Genomic DNA, 13306 nt, shown 5'->3' with positions numbered 1-13306 from the left:
TGGCCCATGGGCCTCTTGTCAAATAAAACCCTCAAATAAAACCATCATGATTTTTATAAGAATATAAATCATAAATTTCCTTTCGAATCTCTACCAGTCGGATGAGTATGAGCTGCGGTGTCCCTGAGCATCGTGGGATACATTAAGCTGCCACTTAGCTGGCGTGAGGAGTTTGGATATTTATAGACCCTTGTACAATAATATGTATTGTATGAATCACTCCCATTTTGACCAAAGCCTCAAGTACCCCTAATATAGTCAGTATGTGATGGTTTGTTTACAGTTACAATGTTGATTTCATCTGGATTTGTTGAAATACACTAAAAATGATTTGTTTGGTCTGGGGTGGTCTTCTCTTTGTATCATCTTGCTTTCACCTTTATTGTGCATTTGTTTGGAATACGTAGTCTAAAGCGGAACTTGTATATCTTTACTTGTTTGAAATGAAAGTGAATTACTGGACTATGCAGCATAGTGCCCCTTCTGTTGGAGGAGTGAGACATTTAAGTATGATAGTAGCTATAACAAGGTTATAGGTGAACTCTACCATAGACTAAAACAGAGGTAAGATCCCATTAAATGCCAGTGTACTGTAAATGTATTACATTTGGCTGTGTATTCTTTTTTTCATAAAGATTAGGACAAAAAAGCCTTAATTTACTATTCTGCTGCTAAAAAGCATTTTAAATTTTCTTTGAAGACTTTTTTAGAATGAAAGAACTATATGCATATTGCCGCTTTTGAAATGACTGGCACAATATTGCATGAAAAAGATTATTATAGACAATGCAGTGTATTCACAATTTTTGATTTTATGAAAAACTAGTCCTTTCATATCTTGTTGAAAAATCAAAATTTCAACAATTTTAGCTTTAAAATTTATAGAGCGCAAGTTTGTTCTATTGACATATTTCATTGATATTAATTCTACACATTATTTACAGTACAAAATTTTTCACACATGCCTTGACTTTTACTCAAAATATCGACGAAATATGTACATTTTTCTGTAAAATTCATAAAAAACTGAAATTTACGATGTTTGTGAATCTACATATGGCGTCATTAAGAAAATAATGTATACTCCTTTTATTTTAAATATATCTCCATTTTGATTTGAGTGCATTTTTATTTATTTTCTTTTTTTTCAAAGGCACCTCCCATTCATGGTTTTAAGTGAATGTTCAGATATTGCACAATTCATTGACAACATTGATGTTAAGTAGCTGTAGTAGACAAATTCTCCCTATTACAGAGTGGTGAACGTGTTCACATATTTGTGGTTACTTAATGGCTGACTGCTTCTCTTTGTAGGTTATCTAGTGCAAACTCCAACTCACTGGAAAGCTTGCTAAAAAGCACAAAGGATTTAAATTTTCAAAAAAATACTTTTAAGAAATATGCATTTATATAAACAATAAAGATTGAATGCAATTAAAAAAATACTACAGTAAAACTTGGTTATAATGAAGTCACATGGACCTATAAAATCACTTCGTTATATCTGTAATTCGTTATATCCATATAAGTGAATGTTCATGATCCAAAATAACTGCACTAATTCAATTGACAACATTGATGTATATATACTTAAATCGTAAATTAAAATGTCTTTTAGAATGGTTCGCAAAGTTAGTTTAAAACTTTTTCCTAAAATACAAGGAAAGGGAAATAAAGGTAAATAGATATTTTTGATATAAGCATCGTAACATTTTTTGATTAACAGCTGTATTAGAGGTATTTGTGAGGAGTTACTTAATGGAACCAGAGACTGACGAAACCATGCTTCTCTATAATGTTGTTTGTCAAGATGTTGATATATATATGTGACAATTTTTTTTTTCATCCTACAGAAAAGGAAACATTTCAACTCACAAGAAATTAAAAGACAAGACACAGTATGGGGTAAATAACCTGATTTGTAAAACATATGTTAAAACTCAAATACTGTATAGGGGGAAAATAACTCGCGGTGTTAATATTAGCTATATTCACGGTGTTAACAAATCCGTGAATTCAAGAAACAGTGAATAAATCTTCAATAATCTATATGTTTTATTTGGAAATTTGAGAATAGATCACGATAGAATATAAATCTAGTCTGGTCATTTCAGTAATTAGAGTAGTAAATATTTTAATTATCACGCTTTACTTTAATTCAAATCAAAAAATAATTTGTGTTTGTTCAAAAGCTGTTTAATAGCCAAAGCTGATGTTTCATCAATCAAAACACGTAGGTCATGGGTTTTGATTACTTAAATTTACCTGATTCTCAAATTGTTCATGTAGTTTTTATCGACATTTTGGTTTTAAAAAATCATTCAAATATCGAACTTACTGACAAGGAAGTGTGGAGTTTAAAACTACATAAAAAGTTTTATTTCCGTCCATTTTTTCGCCGCGTTGTATAAGATCTGGGTGCACATGCACTCATCGTAATATCAAGGAAAGTCATTTAACGTTTAGATATCAATAACTTTGTGTTAATTTATCATGTATTTATGAAATCTACCTATTTTATAAAAACATTTTTTGTGAAATAAAGACATAACGCTGTCGTTCACATGTAGCTATGTTGGATTAAATGCAGACAAGGGAAGTAACTTTTATCCCATTCCGCGATTCAAGAAACTGTGATCGTGTCAGATGAGAGAAAAACATGAAAATTACAACCCGTGAAATTAATCCCCTATACAGTATAGTGTCTTTAGAATTGAAATTGATTGCATTGTATACACTATGAAATGAAACACTAACACACTGTATTGTTTAATACAGAACTTATCCAGAAAGACACCACTGTAGGTTCTACAGAGAAATAAAAAATCAGTAATTGTCTTCATTAAAGAACTATAATAACATATTTGTATATTTATGTTTTTTGTTAAGATGTATTATGTTGTTTGTCAAGATGTTGACATATATATGTGTCAATTTAATTTTTTTTCATCCTACAGAAAAGGAAACATTTCAACTCACAATGAAATTAAAAAGACAAGACACAGTACAGAAAAAATGGCCGGTAAATAATGGCCAAGATTTTTAACAAAGTAGTATGTCATAAAACTCAAGTATAATGTCTTAAGAATTGAAATTGATTGCATTGTATTCACTATGAAATGAGACATTTTTACGCACTGTATTGTTTTGTACAGAACTTATCCAGACAGAGAGACACCACTGTAGAACATTAAAAATTCTACAAAGGGTATAAATTTAAAAGCTAAAATTGTTGAAATTTTGTCATTAATGAATAAAATGTCTTCCTTGTAAACTTAATTTTTTTCTTTAATTTATATTTCTCATATAATTTATTGAAATCAGAATTTTTAAAAAATCTATAGTTCTTTGTTTTTCTTGGAATTTTTTTAAAAATCTGTTTGATAAAGCATTAAAAAAATCTAAATTTTAATTACCAGGTATATCAGATTTGATACTTAAATGATTGAGAATTAATAGGGTCTAGATTTAGATCTGTTGTTGTGTTGTTACAGGTGTATGCCCAGGGAATCCTGCATGATCTCCATATGCCAAAAGCAGTTGTTGATAGGCTCTTCCCAAAGTTGGATGAACTGATCGAAGTCCACATGGGGTTTCTGAGGAATCTTCAGGAATTACAGAAACGTCATCCAGATCGATCTGTAGAGAAGATTGGTGACACGCTTCTCAACCATGTAAGTCATCATGTGGGTATTTAATCACTGAAAATAACTAAATTTGGGGGGTTAATTAAATTTTCATTGCTGTCAGAAATATATTGTTAAATTTTTATTGCCATGACTTTATCACCATTCCAAAGCATCAATGATGTCACATTTCAGTTTTGAAAAGTTTTATATTTGATAATTTTTAGTTTTCTGGAGAATCAGCAGAGAAGATGAAGTGTGCCTATGGAGCATTTTGCTGTGGGCACAAAGACTCGGTTCTTTTTTACAAAGACCTCCTAATAAAAGACAGAAAATTCCTTAATTTTATCAAGGTAGGCTATTTACAGATTGGAATTCTTCCCTGGCATGCTTTAATAGGCTCTCTGTCATTAGGACTGGTTTATACTTCAATGATGAAACCATTTGTGTTGTATCCCTGTCATCTGCTGTATTTACAGAAGTGCAATAATGACCCTTTACTACAAAAGAGAGAGATACCTGATTTTGTTCTTCTAGTCACACAGAGACTCTCCAAGTACCTGGGACTGCTCGACACGTTAATCAAAAGAACTACAGGTAAGCAAAGGGACTTCTAGGGAAAATAAAATTACAGGTGAAATTTATCAGGGAGTTTAGGTTAACAACTTGGTAGACTAAAGGACACAGTTGAGCTAGTAGATTATGCTAGACAAGTACAAATGTTAAATTATAGGAGGAGATCTATACCCAATTAATTACATGTATATATCCTAATGTTATGGATAATGCATCTAGGACTTCACATACTATAACTTCTAAATTGCTGCATACTGCATATGACCTATCTGTCCCAGATAGAAACTATTATCATGATCAAACTTGCAAGGTTGATGCATAAAGGGAGTTGCACTTGATATTTAACAGATTTGATTTCTATTTTACAGTGAAGGAGGAGAGACAGAACATCAGTCGGTCGTTACAGCTCAGTAAGGAGATCTTACAGAGCGTAGACGACCAAGTCCACGAACAGGAGAGAATACAGAGGTTACGGGAAATCTACGAGGGATTCGATCCTAGAGCTACCACTTTCTACAAAGGAAAGAAATTCAAGGTAAGATACAACAAGAAAACCATATTTCTGATCTCTGTCTTTCCTTTGCTCTTTCTGTGGAGTATTATTTTCTGAAATTTTTCTTGCTCTGAAAACTCCAAAGAAAAATCAAAGTTGTAAATGTGTGTTATTTAATTAAATTTGTCAAATATTTGTATTTTGTAGAAATCAGACATATCTTCTCATGGGCGTAAGCTTGTGAAAGAAGGAACAATTGGTTTAAAAAGTGCTCGAGGAAAAGTTACAGGTAAGATACTGATATTTTAAAAGCATTGGAAGTATACTTGGAAAAAAAGAATAAAATTTGAGAAGAAGCATACTGGGGGGAAAAGGGATAAAATTTTGGTATAAACTTTGAAATAATTTTAAGAACAATGTGAGTGCTCCCAAGCCATCTCTTATTCAGCATTAATTTGTGATTGTCTTATGTCCTTTACAGAAGCAGTCATGGTAGTTTTGACAGATCTCATCTTTTTCATGCAGGAACAAAATGGCAAATACACATTCTTCTCTCAGGACAATAAAGTAAGTCTACAGTGTATTTTTTACAGCAGGGTTCAGGACCTTAATATATTAATTTTCCCTAACATTATTTTGACATATTTAAGTGTTTATGTTGTTTAGCTATTTGAACTAGTTCTGTTTATAGTCTGGTGAAATAATTGTGTTTGAGCTGCTTTGGTTCTAATTCTGGATGTGTGTATTTGAGCATTTGTTTCTATTTACAGTCATGTGCAATACCCCTGTTTGAGCTACTGGTCCGAGAGAAGAGTGACACCAAAGAAAGTAAGGGAATTTACTTGATTAGTCAGAACAAGCAAAACCCAGAAATGTACGAGATTGTGTGTAACACAAACAGTGAAAGAGAGGCGTGGATCCGAGAGATACGGGCAGCATCAGAGAAATGTCCGGCGGATGACGAGTACGAACAACAGGAAGATGACGAGGAAGAGAGAAGACAAATGGAGGCTCGGTCAGCGAAGATCAAGGAAATCATAGGTAAGGGACATAACTCTCAGTAATCAAGGAAATCATAGGTAAGGGACATAACTCTCAGTAATCAAGGAAATCATAGGTAAGGGACATAACTTTCAGTAATCAAGCAAATCATAGGTAAGGGACATAACTCTCAATAATCAAGGAAATCATAGGTAAGGGACATAACTCTCAATAATCAAGCAAATCATAGGTAAGGGACATAACTCTCAGTAATCAAGCAAATCATAGGTAAGGGACATAACTCTTAGTAATCAAGCAAATCATAGGTAAGGGACATAACTCTCAATAATCAAGCAAATCATAGGTAAGGGACATAACTCTCAGTAATCAAGCAAATCATAGGTAAGGGACATAACTCTCAGTAATCAAGGAAATCATAGGTAAGGGACATAACTTTCAGTAATCAAGGAAATCATAGGTAAGGGACATAACTCTCAATAATCAAGGAAATCATAGATAAGGAACTCGTAATGTGTCAAAATCAGAGAAATTGTAGATAAGGGATGTAACTCTGAGTTTTCCCACATAGTTAAGGGACATTAATCTGCTTAAACATAATCACAAATAATCTCAAGTTCATTGGTATAAAAGATCAGTGGTATAATCAAGGCTTCAAGAAGACTTTCCCATTCACTTTTTCTGTTTGCATCATTTAAACATTTCCATATAAATGTGCCTTGATTTTTGTAGAACAATTACACAGGAAGGATGATGAGATTAAGTCAGTATGTAATACTAAGAACCAGCTGATGATAGAGCTCCTGGAGATTTACAACATGAGGGACCAGACTAAGGTAACGGCATTTACATGTGAGCTGTAAAACATATTATGTATAGAAGCTCCATCATCAGTGACCCTCAGGGATAAACCAATAGAATTTTAATTTTTGTGCTGGGCATACATTGAGTCCCAAGAACAACAATCTGTGGGCATAAGAAGAAAGAGATCAATTTTATGTGTGAAAATTACTTTTTATGGAATATCCTTTGTTCATGAAATTAAAAGCATACCGTAAATCTGGAAATTTTTGCTGTAGATAAATTTTTAGCAAATTTGCGAGTTCACTGAATTTGCAAAAATATTTTTCTTAAAAAAAAATCACCAAGGCCATACCAATTTCTAATATAGTTCGTCGGATTCGCCGCTTCTATTTATTACAAATGCAAATTATAATATTAAAAAAAAAATGTCCGCGCGCGCTTCCAAAAAAATCTGACTGCAATTTTTTTTCTCGACTTTTTGCAACAAACACACATGTATGACAGATGCGCGGGATTTATAGTGAGATTGAAGCAGTTTGTGAAGTTTTGCGCCATGTCTGTAACTGTTCATAGGTACCAGGGGTGTGCAATTAGCATCCCCAATTTTTTGGGGTCGGGATAGTGGTTTTCTACAAGGAGGTAGCCCGTTGGGCTAGTAAAAAATATAACTATACACGCAATACATGAAAAGCACAACCGGTATTTTAACTCGTTTTTGGCTATAAAATTCCCAACCAGTTTATATTTTCCAGACAACATACTCCTACTGTCAATAAATCTCCATAATCTTATCCGTTTGCAGAACTACCTGACTTATTTACTTCCAAAAGCGATTGTTTTTTCCTAATCCGAATTTCCTCTATTCCTCCGATTATGGAATACATGCAGCTATATCTTTAAATTATTTACGATCACTCAATCAACTGAAAGATAAGTGTTTTGTGACTCACATAAAATATATTTCTTTTTTGAATGATTTAAGATGAAAACAAAATGAATTTAATTTCATTCTAAATGATTCGAGCTAGCTAGTGCAATGATCAGAGAAAAGGAAGATAATTTATTGAAGTTCCTTTTAATTTTATTTCATAAAAATTTAAACATGACTGAATTTGATATTGAAAATTTAAACTTTGATTTTAAAAAGAATGACCTCAGTACCCTGACTTTTATCAGCAATTAATTTCTTTCTAGTACTTGATTTTTTTAATTGCATGCACAACACTGTGTACTCATAATAGTTAAAAACAATGGGTACAAAGTTGTTTCATACACAGCAATAGAAATGGAAGCAGAGGAGATGTTTGAAAACATTACATTTATGAAAGTAAAGTCTTTGAAATTTGACACATTTTTAGTTATTAAAAAAAATCTCCAAAAAGTTAAGAATGATAAGTTCATGTGGTATGCAAATGATACAAGTATCTTAATTTTTTAGGTTCAAGCTCTTTGAAATCACACTTAATTAAAACATATAAAATATTAATTATATTCGCTCGCCTCATAATTTTGAAACCCAAAATAAAAAATAATATTTATAAAAAAAATTCGCTCGCTCGCCTCACTTTTTATTTTTGAAAATCCGAAGAACTATTTTACAAATTGGTATGGCCCAATAAGAAAATGTAAATAAAGCAGTGGTCATTCGCAAAATTTTGAAACGTAAAAATTAATCAACAGCATTTTGACTCGAATTCGCAAAATAAAATTGATGTAAAAATTTCCAGATTTACGGTACATACCATAATTTTTGAATGATAGGTCAGTGTTTTTTTCTCAGAACCGTTGGCATCACACTATACAACGAATCAACCTTTGTAAGGCCAAAGTTAAATAATTTATCTTGTTTTTGACAGCGGCCGGATTCTATGGGGTCAGAGGAGGGATCTGAACACATGGATGCTCTACAGGCAGCATTACAGCATGGTAATCAATCTGAATGCAGCATTAATCACATATCACCAAAGTTCAGATGTTCATGTATAAGCAATCACAGTGTTTTTATTATCTTGTTCAAGGGAAGGGAGATAGATTAAAAAAGAATTATTTACATGGATACTGTAGTGTGTATATGTGATTTATTTATTCCTGACATTCTATATTACAGTGACAGTAACAGCCTCTAACCTGACCAACATGTTAGAGGGAGGGGACTCTAGCCACAATCAGCTGATGCGTCACGTCAGCAGTGTGGGGGAACACGTCAGTTCCTCGTATCAAATCACGCCCATGGCCAAGCGGGCGGAGACCTTTGCTGGCTTTGACACTGCATTTGATTTATCAAAAGGTTGGCTATTTTAGCTATTTTTTTTTAGTTATTTCCTTTTGTTATACCTAAGTCTTATTTGTAACCAAGGTCTTTGAAACTCATTTCTTTGGAAAAGATTTTTCTTTACAGAAATATAAGGGGGATGTCAGATTATTTCTTTTAGGCTATAAATTCATATAACTGTATACCTTTTAAGCAAGATTTACTGTAAAGCAGATAGGTAATTCAAACCAATACAATATACTATAAGATTTCTATACAGGTAATGATGGTAAGCGGTACGGTCATGTGATGGACAGTGACAGTCATCTCCCGCAGACTGACAGCGACTCAGAACTGTCCTATGATCAGGTACGTATTTATTGTAAGCAGCAGAAACCAGCATAAGCAAGGTCATCAAACAAAGAAAAAGAAATGGTACAATCCTTTTCTGTATATTGAACCTCAGTTATTGATATTCCCACAAATGTCGAAACGTATCCATTAGATTCAGTGATAATATTCTTGTTCATATTACCCTCCACATCCTGTTTACATTTACAGTTGTATTATATGATTTCAGCAATCTCTGTACATGGACACCAATGACAGCAGCAGCTGTAACTATGACAGCCAGAGTATCCCAGGATCTGTGATGGAGGTCTACCCCTCCCACACCCCCGCCATCCTGACCAGAGAGCACATCACCACCATGCAGCAGCTCTCCACCTCCCTCAACAGTATTGTGGTAAGTGTAATCAACACTCTCTCCCTCAACAGCATTGTGGCATGTCTGTGTAATTATTTCATCATTTATCAAATTATGAATCGAGATATTGCCTTAGATGTTTTAGTAGATCTTATGGCTCTGCAAAAATATAAAAAGCCAATTTGGAAAGTGACAATAGATGAAATTCCTTTTTTTTATGGCATATGCATATTGTTTTCATATTTTGTATGATTGCCTTGGCACAACAATAATTGTAAATGTTATATTAAATCTTGTTAAAGATTTTTTAACTTCATTATTTGGGGAGGGGGGGAGAGTAATTTGTCCTAATGGACCACAAGGATGAACAAGTCCCATTGTTTGTCTTTTCAGCATTTAACAGCCAGACATGGAACAGAGGTGGAATCTTTGAAGGCCCAGCTAGCAGAGGCAAACGAGAGAATCAACAAGCTGTCTGCGGAGGTCCACGATAAACGGGGAGGTAGCTACAGACAGCATCACACGCTGGAGGAGCTACGGAACATCCAGGAGCAGGTCCAGAGGGAGAAAGCGGTGTTAGCCAGACAGCGGGAGAACGAGATGAGGCAGATAAACATAGAACGGGCTCTACTGGACGAGCAGCGCAAACAGCTGGAAAAAGATCAGGTATGTGATGTACAAGAGTGTATTGTATTTGGTCATTAGATATTCATAAACTGTAGATAATAAATATGATTCTATTTTAGTTTTTTGGTTAACAAGAAGAATGTAAAGTAGTTCATAATTTCATATTCAGAGTGGATTATAGTAAGAATTTATTGTTGAATATTGATATCTTTTTTACAGGCTGATTTACTGGCAAAGAAAGAAGATTTAAAGAGACAGAAAGAAGCTTACCAGCGACAAATTGACATGTGGCAACAAGAGAAGATAATTCATAGGGATTCCCCTGTAGATAAAACAGTCAGTTCACAAGGGGGAGTGATATTAAGGGACAAAGAAAACCTGAAGGGAAGCAGCTCCACGGATCCCAGAAATGTTACCTGTCCTGACTCGCCCAGTCAGAACTCACACCGACGATCAGCAAGTGCCGACTTCTGCTCCATGATAGAGGGAGACCTTGAGAGGCTGAAATCAGGTCACATGAAAACCACCCGCCGTGAGCTTCCCGCACGACCTGATCAGCCACGAGGTGTCCAGGCGGCAGCAAGTTTCTCTTCAAGTGTGTCGAGTAAATTAGCTGGAAATAAGAGCCAGAAACTGCCTGCACATTTGTTAAGTGCTAAAAATGAACAGAAGAAATCAGGCTCTCCCTCTCCACTTTCTCAATCTACTGGTTCTAATAAAGGAGTTCAGCAGGTCCTGCCATTCAAACTAGCAGATGTGGGGGGAAAGTCAGGTTCACAACAGATCACGGGAAGTCAAAGCGTGTCAAATATCTACAAATCAAATCGCCCCCAGCAACAGCAGAAATCATCGTCATCATCCTCACTTTTGGGTGGAGTGTTAAAATTGGCAGAGCCAGGTGCCAAGGGGAAAACCCCAAATAACAATGGAGGACAGAAATCATTGTCTGTGGACAGTGGACAGAGTAGTGATGCCAAAAATAATGCTCAGGAAAAACCCGGCCATCAGAAAAATGGCAGTGGGATTTTCTATATGTAACAAATATAGGTCAGTATTTTTTTCATATTATGTAAATTAATGATAAGACTTAGTTAATGTGGTATATTGCTTTTACAGCAATAAAGTTTTCTTGAGCCCAGCAGTGCATCAAATTTGCTTCATTCAGATTCTAATTTTTCAGATGATAGACATGTGCCATACAATTGCCAGACCATTAAAGACTAAACAAGGGCAGGTAACCAGCCAAGTCCTGTTCCAGTAGTGTATATCTGATTGGATGATACCAACAGAAGTCAACCAATTGTCTTCTCTCTCAGGAACGCCGCATCATATCACCTTCCTGTTTGTTGATTGGACAAAGCTCCTTTCTCATCAAAGCCAAAGACTGCCTAATTTCCAGAATTAGACATTTTCAGTTATCTTCCACTGATAATTGAGATTTTTGTGCAGCATGATATGTGTGGGTGAAAATCATGTAAGGAGGCAAAAAAAAAAAAAACATCAATAAACTTTTTTTTAATTTTAAATATTTCTTTATAAAGATTTAAATTGTAGTAGGATATTATTAAAAACACTGTCTAAATAGCTTGCCTGATATGATTTGTCATCTTTATATTTCATGTTGCCTAAATTAACACTGATAATGAATTTGTAACAAGTGCTGGCACACTTGGAGATCTGAGATATGTCACATCACTGTTAGGGTCATAATGAGTTTTAATTTTCATGGAAAAATTAGTCGCTATTTTAATTAATGCAGAAAGTTTTATATACGTATAGAGGTTGATGAAAAGCACACTCTATAAGTGATGCATTTTTCCTTTTAAATTGTTATGTGTAGATGATGTATTTATTAATTTTTGTGTTTATTACTCATTCAGTCACTGTTTGGTTTCCATGGTAATAAAAGCAAAATTTTTAATTTAAAAAAAAAAGAAGAATTATATGTATATTGGATTTTTGTAAATTTATATAGTGTGAGTAAAGGCCACGTGTTTTAGACTTTAGGATGCTAATGTGATGGTGGTGTGATTTTTTCATTACTTGGACTGACTTTGGATATTACCCCAGGGTGACAATCTTTTTATAGGCTTGACTCTTAAGGGGTTATCATCACTACTAATGTGACCTCTTGTAATCTTTCAGGAAACAAATTCCTTACCAAACATTCCCACACTAAATAAGATCTTTATTTTTATGACTTTAATTTTTATAGCGATTTTTTTGCCAAATTGATTGAGAACTTTTTAACCTGTTTTTTATATAGACATGTGGCCCTCACTTTGTTATTTAACATAGATTTTCATATTTGTTCATTTATAGGCAATGTATTTCATTAATCATTTCAAAGAATACGTCAACCATTACAAAGGAACTGCTGAATACTAACAACCAACTGCACATGTAGTTCTGTAATTTTAAACAAGATTTATTTTTTAATGTAAAACCACATATCAACTGCTGATTCATAAAATATTGTCATTGGAATGTGTAATATTTATTTTATTTATAAAATTGTACACAGAAGTAGTGAAAATGTGAAAACTTTATTATACATGATTATTAATAGATTTGATGTAAACTTACAATATATTCAAATTTTTGAAAAGTGAACACATATTAAAAGGCAGCTGGTCTGCCATGCTTAGTGTAACAAGAGAAAACTTGTGTTTGAAGTAGGTGACCTTTGGATCTGATCAAATTTCAATTCTTTATTGTTCAAGAGACTTTCACTTCATGGTCTTGCATGATGTTCTGTGTTTTAGAAGTAGCTGTTTTATAAACAGATGTCTTCATTATGAACCCTGTCATCGTTCATTATAGAATCTTCCCTTCATTTTGCTACATTTTGTGATGATTGTTTTCGACTTTGTTAAATATATATATTTCTATGTCTGGATACTTTTTTCATGAGATAACTTGAAATGTTATCTTCATTGTTTGAAGAGGTTTACATGGGATTACCCCCAGAGAGGGGGGTCAACTGTTTCGGAATGGTTATCCTTCGGGATCAAAACTAGGATCTGTGTGGATTCTGGATTTTTTCGTGTGTCAGATCAGACACAGGATGGAACTTGTTATAATGTAATATTTTACATTTTATCATAATTAACCAAATCTACCATTAATGGTTTTAATAATAAAAAAAAAAAGAAGATAAGATTGTTGTTATATCTTATGGCATTAAGACCTAGGATTTGTATACCAGTAAAGTTTTAATATTT

General features: G+C 33.7%; 1 protein-coding gene across 1 annotated transcript in view; it reads left to right on the top strand.

The window, feature by feature from the left end:
* LOC134270703 (A-kinase anchor protein 13-like) overlaps positions 1–12804 on the top strand; it is an 85829-nt gene extending 73025 nt beyond the window's left edge. The window contains exons 28-45 of the mRNA XM_062752952.1: positions 1315–1346; positions 1843–1905; positions 3156–3208; positions 3495–3674; positions 3854–3979; positions 4106–4223; positions 4571–4737; positions 4903–4984; positions 5177–5262; positions 5466–5736; positions 6427–6530; positions 8355–8424; positions 8606–8785; positions 9030–9118; positions 9330–9494; positions 9849–10121; positions 10302–11129; positions 11263–12804. Coding sequence (XP_062608936.1) covers positions 1315–1346; positions 1843–1905; positions 3156–3208; positions 3495–3674; positions 3854–3979; positions 4106–4223; positions 4571–4737; positions 4903–4984; positions 5177–5262; positions 5466–5736; positions 6427–6530; positions 8355–8424; positions 8606–8785; positions 9030–9118; positions 9330–9494; positions 9849–10121; positions 10302–11120 — 2878 coding nt within the window. The 3' untranslated portion in view covers positions 11121–11129; positions 11263–12804. The remainder of the gene's footprint in view (positions 1–1314; positions 1347–1842; positions 1906–3155; positions 3209–3494; positions 3675–3853; positions 3980–4105; positions 4224–4570; positions 4738–4902; positions 4985–5176; positions 5263–5465; positions 5737–6426; positions 6531–8354; positions 8425–8605; positions 8786–9029; positions 9119–9329; positions 9495–9848; positions 10122–10301; positions 11130–11262) is intronic.
* Positions 12805–13306: the final 502 nt, after the last annotated feature.

The sequence above is a fragment of the Saccostrea cucullata genome, unplaced genomic scaffold, assembly GCF_032062105.1.
Source record: "Saccostrea cucullata isolate Sc308-1 unplaced genomic scaffold, CSIRO_AGI_Scuc_v1 ctg199, whole genome shotgun sequence".
NCBI lineage: Eukaryota > Metazoa > Mollusca > Bivalvia > Ostreida > Ostreidae > Saccostrea > Saccostrea cuccullata.
The sequence above is the reverse complement of the archived record's forward strand: the minus strand, read 5'-3'. Positions and strand labels throughout refer to the sequence as shown.